We start from the raw sequence: 20,869 nt of genomic DNA, 5'->3' as shown, positions 1-20,869 counted from the left end.
TCAGTTTTTGGTATAGACAAGGATTGAACCTCAGATCTCTTATTCAACCATCAAAGACCTTACTAGTTGAGCTAACTGGAACCCACTTGTTTTACTTATCTTTGTGTTATTTTGTTTTAGTTAGCAATGTTGAAATTTGTATAATTTTAAAATTATTGAATAAGTATTAATAAGTTTAACTGAGTTCATTCTTGATATAAATGGTGAATTCAAAGTAATACATTTTACATCAAGTAATTTGTTGCATGACTTTCCAAACGACAAATACATGTTGTTTTCTTTATATAAAAATAAATTTATGTGAAAAATACGAGTCAACCTGATCCGATCCGAAACCCGCTTGACCTGATGCGGTTGTTTGCCATGTCTAGCTATAGGATTGAAGTGGAAACAAGCAACATGACAGAAGTTGTAATGTTCCAGCAAGCTGAAAAGAAGAGGGGATTAGCTGAAAAGAAGAAACAAAGACACTATAATTACCATAAATTATGACAGAAGCACATTGTATTAGCCCCAGACAAAGATATCGCTGAAATCCACCAAAATCTGTCGGTATCACCGAAGAAAGCCAGTACAACCCAGTCTTTGAAGGAATACATTTCAAATGAGTTTCTGTACTGTTTTAAGTACTACTGCAACAAATACTAGCCGATACGGTATGGAAATTGTCCTTTCATTAGGGTCTGTTTGGATACCGATTATTCTTAAAAACTGAAAACTTATTGCTGAAAATATTGTAGCAAAACAATTTTTAAATATGTGAATAGTGCCATGAGACCCAGTTTTAACTTAACATTTACTGAAATCCGTACTTACGGGTCCTGTGAACAATGCAAAGGACCCAGCCAAAAAAACGCAAACGTGCAAAATGCCACTCCCACTGCTATCCAAACTCACACTTAGTGTATATTTGGTAGTGCTGAAAAGCACTTGCGTCGGCGTTTCACGTTTTCAGATGTGGGTCCCATGCACTGTTCACGGGACCCGCAAGTACTTTCTTCACAAAAAAAACTTCAAAACTGGGTCTCACGGCACTATTCACATATTTAAAAATTATTTTGCTACAATGTTTTTAGTTTTCAATTTTCAGTTTTTAGCAATAAGCGGTATTCAAACACATCCTTAGTTACTAATTTCTAATGATTTTTTTGAAAATGATTATTCGGCCTATGCTGTGGGTATTTTAAGAATGGGCTTGAGTCTTGATTTTGAAGTGTTGGGCTTAACATATGGTGTTGAGCATTATGGTAGTGATTGGGGCCTTTTGTCATAAAATTGGGGATCTTGAATATGGGCTGGAACAAAATTGTGTGTCTATAGTCCACATGACTAATGCAAATTGTTATATATCAAAAACTACAAATTGATTTATGATTCGAAATGTTGCCAAATCAACTAAAAAAAATAGAACTCCCAAAACAAATAATATTACACAAGGTGATTATATTCTCATAGTAAAATATTTATTTAAAATAGAAGCATCATGTTAATATCCAACATGATATCAATTTTTGAGCCAAAATGCTCCAATGAAAATAGTTTTGCACCGTATATATGAAACAATATAAATTCAAGAAGTACAATCCCTAATGCATCACTATTGTAATCTCTCTCTTGTACCGCGTCCACCATTACAATTAGCTCAAGGAAAATTTCCCACATAGCGAGTGTTTTTATTGCACCAATGCAAACCTTTGTCTAATTGATTTTGAAAAATAGTACGTTCAAAGGTTCAGACATAACTTAGTAAATAAAAAGGATAAAAAATATACCGACCAAGATGCTTCCCAATAAATAAGTAGGTGAATTAATACATAAAAAGTAATGTGCAAAAGGGAAGCGGACATCATACTATCATAGATTGAAACTTTATAAAAAAATGTGCGAAAGGGAAGGGAAAGAAATTGTTATCCCTACTATAAAGTTGTGCATTCAGTGACATCATAAAATTGTGAATTCAATATGGGTGGATCAACTTCCCACTATAATGGAATATAGGATTTTTTTTTTCAACTATTTAGAAAATTCAAAATTAATGGTTTGAGATTATATCTTATTCATGTCCATCATTATGACAACTAAGAGGTTTTTATCTTCATTTTATAAGGCACAATATGTACTTTAGGGAAATCATTTATAACTTTTTCGTGTTGATTTTAGAAAAATAAAATAAAATCATATTTTTTCATGCATATGTGCATATATATATATATATAGAGAGAGAGAGAGAGAGAGAGAGATAAAACCATTTCTAAATATTCTTCGTAACAATTTCTCATGCAATTCAATTGGCCATAGGGAATATTTTTTCTGTTCTTTTCACATTTTTTTAAGGCATGATTTAACAAGATGATATATTGGCTCATTTAGGTACAATGGTTTCTGGATGCATTTTTCAAAAGAATTCACTTTACATCGGTAATATTCTCGACCATGTATTGGCATTCGAGAACAAGCTTCAATTTCATAGACAATGCAATCATGGAGGAATAGGGAAAGTTTTTCACTTTTAGTGAGATGAACAATTGGGAATGGAACTGAAGGTTGATGGACAGAGATATGGGACTTAGTTTGCGCTTCAACAAATAGAAAAAAAAGAGAGATGATATATCCACAACATTTTCACAACAAATTATAGGTGGCTAGTTGTTGATGATGCCAAAATCGTCAGTTTGGGTCACTCGTGCAATCCGAAGCATTAGACGATCTCATAGGACCTACAAGATAAAGGAAAGATAGATTGAATAGACCGTCGGGTTGTGCCTGGTGGGGGAGCCTCCGACGCTTAAGTTAGTATCAACCCATATTTTTCATATTTAGATAGTGTTTAGTAGTAGCTTTTGACGTACCTTCACAAGTAAGATGAACTGACCCTTTTATAAGTGATTTGGATAGCTGTTGTACATAATTGGAGGTGATTATTGCCCATGTGTAACAGTTATCTTATTGATGGGCGTTTAAGACCGCTGAGTAATGGTCGCCATTAATGTGTTGAATGTGCTTAAGCGGTTACATCTTTTGGTTTGTTAATGATGCGAGGTCGTCCATATTAATGGATGACCTTAATGTTTTTTTTGGACTCATCAGTTGCCCCCCCCCCCCCCCCCCCTCCCAAGTCTGATTTTGCTTTATGCTGGTCAGGCTTAGGGAATGTTTTTGACTTTTTTAGATTCAGGCTTCTTTATCTTCAACTACTTTCTTCTTCAGGAATGCTAGTATTTCTATGACGACCTCTTAGTATCTACCTTTTGAAGGTCTTTTTGGACATTGGAGAGATCATAGCTTGATCTTGAAAGTGAGCTAATTTCTTTGGACGATCATTTTTTATCATTGCTAAAGAGCAAGCTAATTTCTTTGGATGACCATTTTTTATCACTGTTGAAGAATAAGGTGATTTCTTTGGATGACCATTTTTTATCACTTCGATGCTTCTTCTTTTATTCATTTTCTAGTTGTTGTGTTTGATATTCTTGATTTCTTGCGTTTGTGTGAGAATCCTTGTTTGTTTACACTCGTCTAAGGGTATTTAGTCACTTAGCCACTTTTGGGTGACTTACATCCAGTTTCGGAGCTTTGTCATTTAGATTTTGTCAGCGATTTACATCGATCTAGCGGAATCTTGTCTATTTTTCTTTTTTGGTGACTTACATCTATTTAAGGAATTTTGTCACTTAGACTTCGTTAGTGATTTACATCCGTCTTGGCGGAATCTTATCACTTAACCATTTTTTGGTGACTTACATCCATTTAAGGAATCTTGTCATTTAGGCTTCGTCAGTGATTTACATCCATCTTGGCGGACTCTTATCACTTAACCATTTTTTGGTGACTTACATCCATCTAAGGAATCTTGCCACTTAGGCTTCGTTAGTGATTTACATCCGTCTTGACGGACTCTTATCACTTAGCCATTTTTTGGTGAATTACATCCACTTAAGGAATCTTGTCACTTAGGCTTCGTCAGTGATTTACATCCATCTTGGCGGAATCTTATCACTTAACCATTTTTTGGCGACTTACATCCATCTAAGGAATCTTGCCACTTAGGCTTTATTAGTGATTTACATCCGTCTTGGCGGACTCTTATCACTTAGCCATTTTTTGGTGACTTATATCCACTTAAGGAATCTTGCCACTTAGGCTTCGTCAGTGATTTACATCCGTCTTGGCGGACTCTTATCACTTAGCCATTTTTTGGTGACTTACATCCACTTAAGGAATCTTGTCACTTAGGCTTCGTCAATGATTTACATCCATTTTGGTGGAATCTTATCACTTAGCCATTTTTTAGTGACTTACATCCATTTAAGGAATCTTGTCACTTATTGCTGGAAAGATTCCTTGACGCTATGTCATTTTGGACCTTCTTGTTGATATCTGCATTAAGTAGCACATGCACTTGCCAAGGCTTGATTAAACAAGAATTTTAGAACAATTCATATATAAATAATAAGCTACCAATAGCCTAGGTGGACCTTTTTCTTATTTCCTTGTAATCCTAGAGTTTTATCTCTTTTGTGATCTGTCTAGTAATGCATACATGTTTGCATGAAACCTTACTAGGTGTAAATTTTTATAGACGAATATAAAAGAGACATAAATAAATGTGTTACCTTAAATGACGACATTATTTTGTCACATACCTCAATCTTTTTATTGTTGGAATCTTCTTGACAAACTTTTCTCTTTTCAAGATAATGAGCTCCTTTCTTTTCAAGATTTTTCTTAAGCTTAACATGATACTTCATGTGTAAGGCCTAGATCTCTTTTGCCTTTGATTTTTTGAAGGCGTAAAAACTAGGCCACGTTGTTGCCCCCGTTCAAACATGAAGAGTGTAGTTCTCATTTGTTGACGACTAGAGGAATGCTCTATCACGATTGAAACCCTTTTTTTTTTTTTTGGTGTGCTTTGACGTCTATGGTCATTGCCATTTGTAATAGCAATTTCCTGTTCCTTCTTCTTTAATTGTATGCTTAAGTCACTTCAATAGTACTAGCTGCATGACGATGTACAAATGTGCAACTGCATGCTATACAAGGCAAAGTGCATTCTATATGAATCATAAAGAAGTATAAAAATTGAAGCTATTTGACTATATGCTTCTTTAAACTGGTCTTTGTTAGGTCATTGCCGTTTGTAATAGCAATTTCCTGTTCCTTCTTCTTTAATTGTATGCTTAAGTCACTTCAATAGTGCTAGCTGCATGACGATGTACAAATGTGCAATTGCATGCTATACAAGGCAAAGTGCATTCTATATGAATCATAAAGAAGTATAAAAATTGAAGCTATTTGACTATATGCTTCTTTAAACTGGTCTTTGTTAGGTGCTTGCACAGTATATGATTTTTAGAGCAATTTAAGAAGATTTTGGTGAGTTGATGGAGATAGCGGAAATTTATTGAGACTTAAATTCATGAACATATTGTGAACACGATCATCTAGAATTTAAGTTTAGGAAACTTAATAGAACTTCTCAGATTCATGACGATGAAACATATACTACTAATAATATAGTTATATTAATTGTGATAATTGTAACAATTTTATAGCAATATTTTCAACATGTTCTACATACACATTTGTAATAATCATGCAAGCTTGATATTTATTTAGTTTCAGTAAAATGATCTCATGGATAAAAAGAAAGAAAGAAATGGGTTACCTCAATGGAAGACCTTAAATCTCAATACTATTGTGTACGTACCTCGATCTTTTCATTGTTGTAGTCTTCTTGACGAAATCTCCGTCATTGAACTCTTACTTATAGAGCTCTTCTTCGTTGGATTTGTACAACTCCATAATTTATAAGAGTTAAACTCAGCATTTGTGATGTAGATGGAATTTTCAGAAGTTTTGGCTATATCTCTATTTTCTTCTTAAGGGTTTTTCTTCGACAAATTATGACATCCATTTAGAAACTTTGGAATATCTGTTTTTTGCATATCTGAAGCTAGTAATCTAGCAAACCTCTTATAGGTTTACATATTATACAAAATTTTGGGTGAATTGATATAGCTTATGTCCAATCAATATCATTTCATGTAAGAGTATAAAAACTTAGTGAGGATTAAAGTCACACTTAATGCCATGCGATCAAATAAAATTGTCTTATTTTATGTATGAAGCACATGCTCTATAGGCAATTCAATCATTTCTACTTTTTTCTTGGTTTTGGTGATAGTAGAATAATAAAAGAAATGGATGGACTTAAGATCATTTGATCGGCTAGAGATCAAAAGTCTAAAATAGGTCACACTAGCTAGAGCAGATATTAATAGTCGAGTCTTTTAACTTTAGCAAAAAATTATCTAGCCTTTTGTGCCAATTGTGCATGTTTGTACTAATCTTGTAATTAAGCAATTTGCCTTTCCAACAATCGTTTTCATAACTATTTCCCTATTCTCGTGCAACTAAATAACACTTGGTAAAGTGTTTAAACTTTTTAAAGAGTGTTGGAATTCGGTGTGTTTAATGACATTTGCCATTATGATAAACAGTCATCATATTTATCATAGTAAACAGCTATGATCTTATTTTAAACTTATAGCTAGGTTTTTATTTGGCAATAATGATATTTGTCATTATGCCTAAAACTTGACTTCAAACGTTGTTGCAAATACTTAGAGAGCTAAAAGGAAAAGAAAATTTTAAATCTGACCTTAAGGCCCAAGAACTGGGCACCATCGTTGCTATATTTTGTTCTAGCTATTTGAAGATGTAGATATATCTAGAGGATTTGCCCCCGTTCAAACATGAAAGGTACATTCGCTATTGGATGATGACCAAAAGAAGGGCCTGTCATGGTTTGTACCTGTATTTTTCTTCCTTTGGACTTAATCTTAGTCCCAAAGGAAAATCTTCATAAAATTTCATGTCTAATGTATTAGAACAAAATTTAGAAACTTATACACCAATGCCTATGAATATGTATGGATAGAGATGAGGTAATATGTTCATGATAGAAAATTATGTATAAAATTATAGAGTGATCCCAAAAAGACACTGCTACTCTTTAAAATAAATGAGTAGAATGAGGAGATAATTAACTGGATAAATTATTTCATAGTGCAAGGTGATAGCAATTCAATTTTGGGGGAATAAATATGGAAAGTACCATCATCTTAAGTATGATATTTTCAAGATATGAAATTCCATAATCAATTAAATTGGCACCTCAAGCCAAGGTGGCTACTAGTGAACGACATATAGGCCATTTATGAGAAACTTGTGTCTCATTTTACCTTCGTTGATTATATACTTACAGGGATGGCAACCTTATGAAATGATAAGAGAAGGTCGTGATATGACTTCATATAATTCACGAAAGGAAATCATTACAAACAAATAAGGGAATAAATTCTTGCATATATTCTAGCCCACATGACACACACGTGCACATCGGTTGCCAAGTCCATTTTGTAGCAAAATAGTAGAAATAGCCTACCATCTCATTTGCTTTCTTTTTGTGAAAAATGTTTCCTTCATTGGTTGACTATGCAATCTATCAACAAATGTTTAACCACGTAGCATACGGTTGTCTAACTTTTGGCCCTTAACATAGAAATTATTTAAACAATAGCAACTATGGTTGGGGCAATAATAAGTGTCGCATAACTGACCCATAAATATGACACTAAAAGGAGGGTGAAATATATGATATCTTTCCCCGTAGTGTGGTTTGAAATAATTTTAGATTTTGCTCAATATATATATATATATATATATATATATTAATCAGAATTTGCTCTATTCTAAGCAAGTAATGCTATAATATAAATGAGAGGAGTAGGGACTTGACCTGGCAAGAAAACCTCTACGACATTCTCAATAGTTGTGCCTACGCCATGACCTTTTTTCTGTTGGATGATTTTTCTTATGTCGAGCCTTTTGTTGATCCATTTTGTGGAGCTTTACTAGGCTCATTTTGCTCCAAAAAATACTAACAAATTAATAATCTCGATTGTTCTCAAATGATGAGCTTAATATAGAGTACATGTCATTTTGTTTAATAGAATCATGTGGAAATAACTTGATACTATTTAGTATTTAGAGACAGTAAGCTCTGCTCGTATATTATATATGTGAGTAAGTACTTACTCTGGTGATGTCACTAGTGCAAGCATAAAATAAAAACATTGTACCTGTATAGCCGCTTTTATTGAATCATACATGTGGATTGTGACACTGTGAGAGTCCCACATTTTTCCCTTTGAATGCTCGAAGGCATGATTAGGTATAGATGGAACCATTTAAATTCTCCATTCTCAACGCCAAAACAACATATATTTATACATGGAAAAGTTTGAATAGTAAATTTTGTTCGTTCTATTGTGGAAAATTTTAAAATTTCATAATATTTTGAAAATGATTTATGCTTAACTATTGCGGTAATTTTGTAAGGATTGAATTTTATAATTCTTTGGCTCTTTCAACCTCAGTCCCACCTTGCATTTACTTTGAAAATTATTCTGTGTGCAAGGCCGAATATGCCATTCATGCATTTTATTCCTAAAGGTTTCTTTTAAATCTTTTCGGAATTGTTCCTTGAAAAACATAGTTTCATTAACCAACTGACGGACTAATAACTCATGCATAACTGACTATAGAGCATTCTAACCATGTTATGCATTTTCTACTATACTTTCGCCACCAATAAATACACATATAAATTTGGGAGATGGCCTTATGTTGTGGCTTTATTACCCATGAATATCAACCAAGATATTATCAGGGTATCATTTATTTTTCTTCATATTCCTCAATTTCAATACCCCCCTATTTGAGAAAATTTAAAATGAAAAACGTGCCACATAAAATTCTCAATTATTTAAAGGCACATGAACTCTTCTCAATATAAGGTTCTTCAATATAGAAACACCATAGTTGGTGGGGTTCATAAATATTCATGAGATTTAAAATTTTCACATAAACACTTTTTTTTTTTTTTTTAATTTTAATTTTAAAAGTACAATAGTGCTTATAAATACTCACTTAGGAGTACATAGAAAAGACTGTTTTTAGAGAAATGACTTAACCCTTTCTTTTTTATTTTTTATTTTTTATTTTTTATTTAATTTATGGGAATGACTTAAGTCATTCATTCTCTAATAATGCTGAGCATATCATATATATTTTTATATATAGGTGTTAGATGGAGCCTTATCATTAAAAATTCACATTTCAATTATCACCAGACCATCTAACATATGGTGTAGAGTAAAAATAATGTTTGCATGCAATTAAAGAATTTATCCTGGCATTCAACACTAATTACTCCAGCATATACACATTAAAAAATGTTTGACAAATAAAGGCTCAATGAAAACGTTGCAATCAATTTAAAAAGTGAAACGGTTTATGCCACAAATGAAAATTAAATTAATTTCAAAATTTCCCATTTGAGTGACCATTGACCATTTAATCAATTAAAATATTATAATTAAATAAAGAGTCTAATTTACTCTTAAACCTTATGTCCAACATAAACTCTTTAAGCAACATCTTATATAATGTAGCAATATAGCATGGCATATATCATTCATGCAACCTTTTTGACTAACGATAGATCATCCATACGGCTTTATAACAACTCAAAAAATTCATTGTCATACATACAAATATGTATCAAAAAAAATTATATGTCATGCATAAAATTCTGACACATGACCTCAATTATATTATTATTATATATATACAAATATTTAGGCCATAGCAAAAGTTTTAGGTGTTTGCTTATTAAATTTTATTCATATATGGTATTAATATATCGAATAAAATAAGAGATACTTTACCGCAAACTCATAATTTCTTGCCTCTTTGATTGCCTTTCATTTGAGGGTTTGTTGAGATTTTCGCCATCGAACTTGAAGTCTACAAAATTGAATCTCCCTGAAATTGTTATTCCATATATGTAGTGAAGAGATAATCATTAAGTCTCAACCCATGAGGTACTCTAGGTTGAACCGAGTGAACCCTTTGTTATAGGAAGAGCCAGATGACTAATCGCCTTCCCACAGTCGACACCAAACTGATGATGCCAAAATCGTCAGTTTGGGTTACTCGCGCAATCCGAAGCATTAGACGATCTCATAGGACCTGCAAGATAAAGGAAAGATAGATTGAATAGACCGCCGGGTTGTGCTTGGTGGGGGAGCCTCCGACGCTTAAGTTAGTATCAACCCATATTTTTCATATTTAGATAGTGTTTAGTAGTAGCTTTTGACGTACCTTCACAAGTGAGACAGATTGACCCTTTTATAGGTGATTTGGATAGCTGTTGTACATAATTGGAGGTGATTATTGCCCATATGTAACAGTTATCGTATTGATGGGCGTTTAAGATCGCTGAGTAATGGTCGCCATTAATGTGTTGAATGTGCTTGAGCGGTTACATCTTTTGGTTTGTTAATGATGTGAGGTCGTCCATATTAATGGACGACCTTAATGTTTTTTTTGGACTCATCAGTTGTTATTGGTTCAAATTTGAACCTAATACTAAGATTACTTTCTTGCCCTAATAATAACAACCAGTAACAACTTACTACTTAAGATTTATTGTAAAAATGTTGTGGACATATCATTTTTCGAAAGAAAATTAACACCAACATCCCTAAGAAAAGATTTTCTATAAATTTCGCATCCATTGATTCTATCTCGCTTTGTAATTTCCTTATTTTGATGTTCTTAAGAATGATTATTGAAACTTCAGCTATTGTTTTGTATAAACAATTGATTGAATATAAAAGTTTGAAATACATATAAACTGATGGCTCTCTAATTTTTGGAGGTACAATTAATTTTAAAATAATTTTTATGTATTTTAGGTAATGTCTTTTCACTAGGGTCATAAGATTTTACCATAATTTTTACTTTAATATATACTTTTTTTCATGAAAGTAATATATGGCTAGTTTTGTTAAAGTTGGAACCCACTTTTTTTTTTATCAAATATTTTTAAAATTACAAGTTTATATTTAATCCAAATCTATTCATTATCACTTACTCTAATCAAATACTAAATAAACAGTTTAAAAGAAGTGTAACTTTTTTTTTTTTTTTAAAGAATACACGAGATATAACTTGAACCTCTTTCATATATATATATATATATATATATATATTAAAAAATACCTTTAATATTTATTGCTTTTCATGTCATTTACTTAATTAATATCAAACTCTCTCTCTCTTATTTATTACTTCCATTTTTTGTGGTAATCTTATTGCTTCCACCTTATTAAACGACGGCGGCTATTTACAAGAAATTGCAAAGTGCAAACCATACCCATCTGCTAAAGGACACCCACCATTGATCAATTATAAGTGGTGAAATGTCCTTAGTTGAAATAAGGGTACTAAACCAGCTGGATTTGTGGTAGTGGTTTTGTTCTTACTTCTTAGTTCAAGTTGAGGTTTTTTAAATTGGGTGGGTTTCAGTGTAACTTGTCTATGGCAGCAAACTTTACGTGAAGTTTAGATACCAAAATTGTATTTTATCCCAAATTTTTTTTTTCTCAAACTCATTTATATGGTAACCAAATCTCACAAGATTCTGAATTAGAGAATTGAAAAATAAAGTAATGGGCCTGTTTGGTGAGTGAGTTCAAACTCACATTTTCATATTTTAAATAACATTACACACATTTTCATACACTTTTTCACCCACACGTATTTCAAAAAACTCCAAACAACAATTCTTAAACTACTTTACCAAACACCCCAAATTTGGGAAAAACCCATTTGATTGATTTTACATGGAGCTAGGGATCACCTTTTCCCAAATTCAAAAAACCAAGGAAGCACATGCTTAGATACGAAAACGGTTATGGGTACGGATATCATACGGTCACAAAGAAATTTTTGAAAAGATAAAACACAAATACGACAGGAGTATGTATATTAATTAATTATTAAGTATTTTTTTAATTTATTTTTACGTATGGCTAAGTATTTATTTTTTTATATAATATTAAATATATATATCAATTTAAGAGAAATAAAGAATATTTTAAGTGGCTAACAGCTGACCACATAAAAGTCAAATTGAAAAAAAAGAGACAAAAAACCACACAACTCTAAAATAAATAAATTAGGCACAACTTTTTTTAATTTTTTATAAAAAGGTAAGTTTTTTAAAACAAAAAATGAGAGAAAGAGTTAAGAAAGATGAAGAGACACTGTGTGGGAGAAACTGAAGAAGCATGAGGAAGATTGAAGATGGAGAGTAGAGATGCAAGATTCCAGATTTTTTTCTCTCTTTCTTTTATGGGTATACGGTATACCCGGTGACCCGGCTATGTCCCAGCCGTGTCCGATATTTAAAATAAAGTAAAAACAATTGGGACATGTGTGCAATCGTGTCCCATGCTTACCCCATGTATGACACCGGCACAACAAGCAAACTGCCGAGTTTGTGATTTCCCCCAAAAAAAAAAAAAAAAACCATACCAATGCACCCATAATCCCAGATTCAATTAATTTAGTTTTATTTTATTAATTTGTTTTCCACATTTGTTCATATAAACGTGAAGTTCTATTTAGTATTAAACATTGTAATGGCAAGCGTCACCGCGTACTCTTGATGCGGTAGTCACTCTACAAGTATAAATGCTTGTAAGATGTGGGGAGTAAGGATCAGATTCAAATCTCCAGAAAGGAACTTCACACACATATCCACTTAGATTAGGTTAAAGTCTAAATTCTATTTTGTAAAAAAAACAAAAAAAGAAAGAAAAAAAGAAAGAAAGAAAGATTGTAATGGCAAGCCCATTTGCATGGAGAAGAGTAAGTAAGACATTGTAAACTAGGGGAAATTATTATGTGGAAAATTATTAGGTACTCCTGAAGTACCATAAATGCGTACTTTCTAGTCTCACATGAATGGTGGATTCCACTAATTAAATTCATAGTGGAACCCACCATTTATGTGAGAGAGGAAAATAAGCATTTATGGTACTTCGGGAGTACCTAATAATTTTCCGTAAACTACAAAGAAGCCAACATGGAATTAATGGAAGGTATTGACATATATGGGATGAAGGCAATGAGTAATTAATACTATCAATGACATGGCAAGGGATGTTTTATTCACCATTAGATCTTATTAAAATCTATTGTTTAAAAGAGGAATAACTTAGCAAGTCAAAAAAAAAAAAAGAAAAAAAAAAGAGGAATAACTTAGCAAGTTATTCTAGCGGTAAGTCGAAGTCACTAACCTATTTTGAGTGACCCATTTCAAAATTTTAAAAAATAAATAAAAACAGACAAAGAAAGCAAAGTTGGAAGCCTAGAACAGGAGTTGTAGAAGACGAAGAATAGAGCTACAAGATTGAAGTGTAAGCGAGCAACAAGATAAAAGTTGTAATGTTCCGGCAAGCTGAAAAGAATAGGAGATTGGCTGAAAAGAATCAGAAACTGTAAGCACCATAAATTTAATTATGACAGAAACTCACTGTATGATTGTATCGGCTACAAACAAAGATATCGTTGAATTCCACCAGAATTTGCCAGTATTACCGAAAAAGACTGGTACACCCGGATATTTGAAGGGATACATTTCTAACGTGTTTTTGTACCAGTCCAACCAAGTACCAGTGCAACAAATTCCAGCCAGTACGCGCGGTACGGAATTGTCTTCTTAGTCACTAATTTCTGATGAATTTTTTTGGGTAATGTGATTATTTGGCCTATATGGTTTGGTAGGCCAATCAATTATCCACTCGCTGTCGAAATTTGAAAGTTGGAAAGTTGAAAGTTGAAAGGCCGTGGCGGCGGTCAACGGAAATTATGCATACAATAAGTGCGTCTATTATAAGGTTGCTCTCATTGATCTTCCTGTGAGCTCTCTTCATTTTTTACCGCGTGTATAGCATGCATACTAATTATAGTGTATAAAAATTCGGTATCATAGCATTTTGTACGTCCATTTTCAATTCTCTGGTCAAAATTTCAGTCTAATAAAATTGAATACGATTACAGTTGTTTCCAAAAAAAAAGAAAAGAATATGATTACAGCTACTGGTCAAACTTGTCTAAATTACAGTTGGGCCAAATTTTTTCGTGAAGAGAAAGAAAACAAAAAAGAAAAAAAGAAAAAGGTTTACATGGAATATAAAATAAAACAGAAAAGTTCCTAAAAAAAAAAAACAAAAAGTTAGAAGAGAAAAAATAGGATAAAATATTTGTGTTTCTTTGTGTGCCATCAAAAACATTCTATAGAATAATAAGTAGAAATCTTTTGTCCCATTTTTTTTTTTTTGGGACAAAATTTGCATAAAACTGAAGAGTTCTACCAGGAGTTTTATTGGTTGACATCTTCTAATATTTTTAAGATATTTATGGTTTAAATCTCTCCGGATCTGTTTTAACCAAAAAAGAAAAAAAGAAAAAAAAAAACCAAACAAACAAACGGAAGAAACAAACTGATGACCTCACACAATCGAGTTGCAAGATGAAAATGGCCTCATCATATCCTTTTTCTATTATCAATCTACCAATTATTTATGGCTCATTACCGACTGGTGGAAGCACTCCAACCTGTCGTCTCTCCCTTCATACTTTGTCAACTGTGTCACTTCCAAAGACAATTCCAATTTCCACGACCATGTCATTAGAAAGAAATACCTCTGCAAATTAAGGAAAAAAAACAAAAACTTATTAAAACAAACAACCCCACTGACCATGCACGAGCACGACCAAAATTTTCAAAACACAGTGCTTGGAATAATCAACCAAGGATACAATTTCAAAGCTCTTAACATTATTTTTTTTCCATTCTGTCTCTTTCATCAGTCCTCTTTTCTCCTTGTTTAGGTAAAGTCTAAAGACTCTTTTTTTCCACGTTGCTTTTTCTCCAAGTTCTGCTTTCAGATTTTTCAGAACGTTTCACATAAAGGGCTCAATTGTTTCCTGAATCTTTTCAACTCTTATTTGTTTATTTCACTTTATGTCTTCACCTCCAAAACCAGCATATTAGTGATCCATTTGAGGCAAGTCAATTCTTGGGATTTTGGGTTTTGTAGTTTTAAGTTCATATTGTTTAGTTCCTGAGGTACACAAGGCATTTGATGCAGTATTCAATCTTGGATTTTGATATGGTGCTATGAGATGGTTCCATATTTCTGAATTCTTGAATTTTATTTTTTAGACATCACCTTTCTCTCAGAGCCACTTTTACTTTGACTTGGTGTAAATTTGATCCAATTGCTAATCTTATTAGGATATTGTCCTTTGTGTGAGCTAGGAGATATTTGTAGACAGACTTTGGGTTTAAGTTTTGTACAGCAGTGGAAGCTATAGTATGGATGGGTCACAGGGTAGTTCGAGTGCCCCAGCGCCTTTTCTTATAAAAACATATGAGCTGGTGGATGATCCAATAACGAATTCCGTGGTGTCATGGAGTGAAAGTGGTTGTAGTTTTATTGTGTGGGATCCCCCAGAATTCGCTTCAGATTTGCTTCCCAAGTATTTCAAGCACAACAATTTTTCAAGTTTTGTCAGGCAACTTAACACATATGTAAGTCCAATACTCTTTCTTATGGAAGCGATTTAAATCTGATGACTCTAGCTTTTGCGGAAATGACTGGTTTCAACTTCCAATTGTAGTTTGATTTCTGTATTTGTGTTTTGAATCTATTGCTAATATATTAAAGTACATCTGTAAGAAAATTGGTTTTTCTTCAATTTGAATGTTTTCTTTTAGAATTCTTGCTTAAATTCATGTGGATATGCAATTGCAAAGTTGTTGTTTTGTTTCTGTTTGGAAATGATTTCATTTCTTGGTTTTTTTTCCTGAATTTTACTAGTGTTAGACTTTTGTGCTAATTTCAATGTACATGTAAACTCATTAATTTTTCAACAGAGATTTGTTCTTCACGATTCATGTCCCTGCATATGATTTATTGGAAATTTTACACTCATCTCTGTATTCAATTTAAGCATATTAGAATTGCTTCATATTCATTATATTATGATGTCTATGTTCCCCCCTTCCCCCCCACCCCCACATTTTTCCTCTTATTTTGAGTTTTTCTTGCTCACTATGAGTGCCCACTTTAAGTTTGTGGCCTATCGTTGTCTGCATATAAGCATCCTTGCATAGAAGTATTGTAACAGAACTTCTATTGCTTTTGAAAGTGAAATTGCCTTGATTTTTAGACTCTTAACTTATAATCATGTCAAGAAAAGTATCTTTGAGGAGGTGGCTAGGGGAGTTCTTGTCATGTGCAGAAAGATTTAGCTTGTTCAGTGAGAACCTTTTTAAGTTACAATTACGAGTGTATATAGAACTAGGGAATGTTGTTAGTAGGAAGAATTTATACGTTTTCAGGACATGAACATCACAGCTACTGTGAAGCATCATTAGTTACTAGTAGTATAAGCTCCTTTTTTCGAGGATCACTTAAAGTTGTACTTGGAAAAGGAAGAAATTGCAATATATTTAGTCTGAATATATTAAATGACAGAAGTTGATTTTTGAAAAAGCTTCTGAAGATAATTGAGAAAGCAAAGGGATGTTTCCTTGTTAGATCGGGAATGGAATGTCATACCTCTGGTTCGAAAATTGTTTTCCTTTTGGATCAATTGTGAATAGATTTAATTGAAGATTTTTGTATGCTTGCAAATTCTATGGTTTCAGATTAAGGGGTGCCTTGTTAGTCTTTTGTTATCAATGAGGTTAGTGAGATATGGATTGCATAATACAGATTACTTGAAGAGGAGGGAAGACGTTAATTAGCTGATTTGCAGGCATTATTCAGCTTTTAGTGTTTAAGAAAGTATCAGGGATCTTGTGGGGAGATAGGTTGGAAACTTGGCATTGGCTGGTCTGCTTCTCTAGTAATGTGCCTGGAAATCCCTTTTATCTTGTAGCTTGCTATCACAGTAGATATAGGTGTATTATAAAGGTCCAAATTTCACTGTTCGGCCAGTTGAAATTAATGGTTGGCTTCTCATAGTCATATTGGGGATGAAAGTATGCTCAATGCTGTCATGAAAACATGTTTGAGGCTGAGGTCTGCTATCTCCGGTGGGTTTTCATAATCCATCCCACACCTTTGTGCAGGCATTGCTGAAGTTGTGGAGGTGGCAGATTGAAGCTTTCTGATAGACTGGTAGAGCATACTTCTCATAACAGAATTTTTAGGGGCTAGCCAGGAGATTTTTATACTAGTGGATCTCCTTGAGAGGGGTTGTTGGAAGTCAAGTGCTGATGATTTTTTAACAGTAAGAAGGGAGAAGCTGTCTGTGCTCATGGACCACGAGATTTTGTTTGGCTTGTGGTAGCTATCCTCTGATGGTCCTACACATTGAATTGGATACTATCAAAAATTGGCTAAACTTAGCTGTTTAAAAAACGGGTAATAAGGTTTAAATGCCATGGATTCAGAAATGCTACTGCAGTGCTGACAGAAGTCACTGCCTATCTGAATCAGTAACGGTGATACGGTTAACCTGTTGCCTGAGAATTCAATGCAGTAGCTAATGTTCTTGCTGTTTAATGTGTATTTTTGAAATGGGTGAAGTCTTTTTATAAATACAAGCTGCCTAAAAGAGTTTGTGAGGTACACGATATGCATATACATATGCATGGATTTACACATTTTAGATTATCTATAAAGCTTTTCAACTAGTATTTTTGAACTGCTGATCCAGCAGTAGCTTAGCGGCATGTTCTTGTCTCCAATTTTAAGATTGGACTGTTTTATGTTTACTTGATATATGATCTATTTCAATATTCCTTTTTTGTGCAATTGTTTTGTGTGGTTAAGGTGCAGTTTTCTATATTTAAATTCAAGCTTTTCTTGTGTATTACCAGGGATTTAGGAAGATTGATCCTGACCAATGGGAGTTTGCAAATGAGGAGTTTCTAAGAGGACAAAGACATCTTTTGAAGAATATTCATCGACGCAAGCCGGTTCATAGTCATTCCATGCAAAACCAAGATCATGTTTCAGCCCCATTAACTGAAACAGAAAAACAGGAATTTGAGGTGGAAATTAATAAACTGAAACACAACAATGGCTTGCTTCAGTTGGAGCTACAGAGGCATCAAAGTGACAATGAGATGTTTGAATTTCAAATGCAGTCTTTTGGTGAGAAATTGTGGAATATGGAACATAGACAGAACCAATTGATGGCCGTCTTTGCTCAACTTCTGAAGAAACCAGGTTTCGCATCTATACTTATGCAAAAATCAGAAAATCATAGCAAAAAGAGAAGGTTATCGATGCCTAATCACTTTCATGAAAGAGAAGTGGAAGAGAAGTGGAGTTTGAATTTCCAAACTTTCCAGAAAGAAGAACTGGATGCAATATCTGCTCCAACATTAAATTTGGAGCTGATTGAGAAGTTAGACTCATCATTAAATTTTTGGGAAAATTTTCTGCATGAAGTTGGTGAAGCTTTAAGTGAAGAAAAGTATGATATTGGTGCATTCTCACAGCTCCCTCCTATCACTGTCACAGAAATACATGATACTGATGTGAATAACCAGCCTTGCTCACCTATATCACATGCATATTCCTCACCCAATTCAGCAGATACTCATTCCAGAGCATCCCCAGAGCTGGTTGAGTCAATGAATCATGTGGACAGCCCTCCCTTATCATCTATATGTCTTGGGGTTGACATGATGCCTAACTCTTCAGGGATTGATATAAATTTGAAGCCTGCTAGTGCTCAAGCGGTTGAGACCTTAAAAGAAAGGGCAGAAGGGACAACAACTGCATTGCCAACTCATCCGAATGATGTCTTCTGGGAACAATTCTTGACAGAACGACCCGATTCATCTTATAGGCAGGAAATTGAGTCAGAGAGAAGGAATACTGATGGCAGAATGAGGAATAACAATGCAGCTGATCACAAAAAAGTTTGGTTCTACCCGAGTAATGTAGACAACCTTACAGAACAAATGGGATATCTGACTCCAGCTGTATAATAATCTTATTGATCTTCTTCCACCTGATATTTCAACTGCTTGTGTATACCATTTTAACTGATAGGTTCACTTACTTTTCTTATGTAGTTGTAGGCATGCCACTTGTTCAGCACTTGAGCTCAGTGTTGTGGTACACATCAGATGTATACCTGTTAGTTTCTGATGTTACGAGAGATTGGTCATTTCTGTTAAATTTCTATATGTATATGATAAAAGTTATAGGATTTGCACATTTGCAAAATTTCCTTCCTTCTTTAGTTATATGAAAGTTACTTCATGTCCAAGCATTTACCTTTACTTGCCTTCCATTGCTTTGGTCATTTTTCTAATTAAGAGTTTGCTGAGATAATGGAAGCTTTAATATTTATTTATTTTGAATGCAGTTAATTATAGTGAATTAATGTGAAATAGAAATAGAACACACAATCACATGAGAACACCAAAAATTACATGGTTTAACCTTAAACTATGTCCATGGACAACTTCAAAGAAAAAGTTTCACTAACAAAATAAAGAGCTCACAATAATGGATAAAAACACTCTTACAAACCCAAATCTCAAATAAACCCAAAAAGTCTTTTATTATGAATTTTGAAAAATTACCCATTTAGCCCAAAATTACGGCTTATATCAATTTCAAGCTTATTACTAATTTAAGCCCAATTTTAAATATGATTAGCCAATTGATATCTACATTAGCTTTGCCTACCTTCGTTTTTTATATTTTTTTGCTAAAGCTTTGCCTACATTCATAGTTTTGCCGTCCAAATTGACTTTTATTACTTTATGGAAGTAGAAAGTTTACACGAGCTGTGTTTTATTGAATTTTGTGCTAAACACCTTTGATGTTTTTTGTCACTCTTTTGTCACACTTTATCACACAACTTTTTGTCAATTATTACGTATCAATGATATCATGGTATTTTTGTGAAATTTTAAAAGTTTCTTTATTTTTTTGAGAAGATGAAAATTTGAAAGTTGAAACATCCAAAGTCATTTTTTTATACTAATTATTTCAATAAACTTGAGAAATTTTTTTTTGAGAAGAATAAACTTGAGAATTTCGTTGTGGAACCATGAACCAAAATTACTAACAATCTTGATGGGAAGATGCAATTTTGCTCATAATGTTTCGGTTCGATGCAAAAGAGTAGAGCCAACAGTTCAACACTTTTTTTAATATTTACTAATAAATTTCTTTTTTCTTCTAGAGGTAAACATGTCACTATTTTTATGATTTTTTCAGTTTTACTTAATATAAATTAAGGAGTCATATGATAAAATCCCATTAATTTAAGGATGTGGAATAAATATGTAGAGTTATAGGGGATAAGCACAATAAATAATAAAATTATATTAAATTTCTTGAAACTTTTGAAAATAAAATTTTAATTAGGGTAGCATTCAAATTTTTTAAGACTTAGTAATAGAATTTTACCAATAATAAATAATTTTAGATAAAATTTCATTATAAAATATCTTAATAATTAATGAATGAACTAAAAAACAAATAGCCATTATCAACATATGTAGGTTTTAGTTAGTTCAATTACCGGATTTTCTTAGTAAGTATCTATTTGATACAAGTAGATGGTAGTCACAAAATCATTTAATGCAACCACAACTCCCTTTATCAAAAAAAAAAAAAAAAAAAAAAATCTAAAATCCAAATTTATTATATAGTACTATATATATGGTAGTTACATAGTCATTTAATACTTTATTGCAGGCAACATATCCTAGTTTAAAAAAAAAAATTGTTTAACCAATTTTAATTTGCCATAAGCTGCTAAAGAATAATAATTTGAATAATCCTAACACTTTATAGGCCTACTATAAATTCCACTAAATAGTGCAACAGGAAAAAAAAAGAAAAAGAAAAAGAAAAAGGTAAGTAAAATTAAAGATGGATCTATAAATATAATCTTA

General features: G+C 32.8%; 1 protein-coding gene across 1 annotated transcript; it reads left to right on the top strand.

Moving 5' to 3' along the window:
- The first annotated feature begins 14,517 nt into the window (after positions 1-14,517).
- Positions 14,518-19,217, top strand: LOC115958437 (heat stress transcription factor A-4b-like). Its single transcript, XM_031076849.1, has 2 exons — positions 14,518-15,517; positions 17,819-19,217. The coding sequence occupies exons 1-2, from the start codon at positions 15,302-15,304 to the stop codon at positions 18,938-18,940; spliced, it is 1,338 nt and encodes a 445-aa protein (XP_030932709.1). The 5' UTR covers positions 14,518-15,301; the 3' UTR covers positions 18,941-19,217.
- The last annotated feature ends 1,652 nt before the right edge of the window (positions 19,218-20,869 follow it).

This window comes from Quercus lobata, chromosome 8 (genome assembly GCF_001633185.2).
Source record: "Quercus lobata isolate SW786 chromosome 8, ValleyOak3.0 Primary Assembly, whole genome shotgun sequence".
Lineage (NCBI taxonomy): Eukaryota > Viridiplantae > Streptophyta > Magnoliopsida > Fagales > Fagaceae > Quercus > Quercus lobata.
Note: the sequence above shows the minus strand (reverse complement) of the source record. Positions and strands in the feature narration are given on the sequence as shown.

Excerpts from the sequence above, each read along its gene's own strand:
- LOC115958437 (XM_031076849.1), top strand. The coding sequence starts at position 15,302 with ATGGATGGGTCACAGGGTAGTTCGAGTGCCCCAGCGCCTTTTCTTATA. Across the intron at positions 15,518-17,818 it reads TCAGGCAACTTAACACATAT|GGATTTAGGAAGATTGATCC; the intron begins GTAAGTCCAATA and ends GTGTATTACCAG.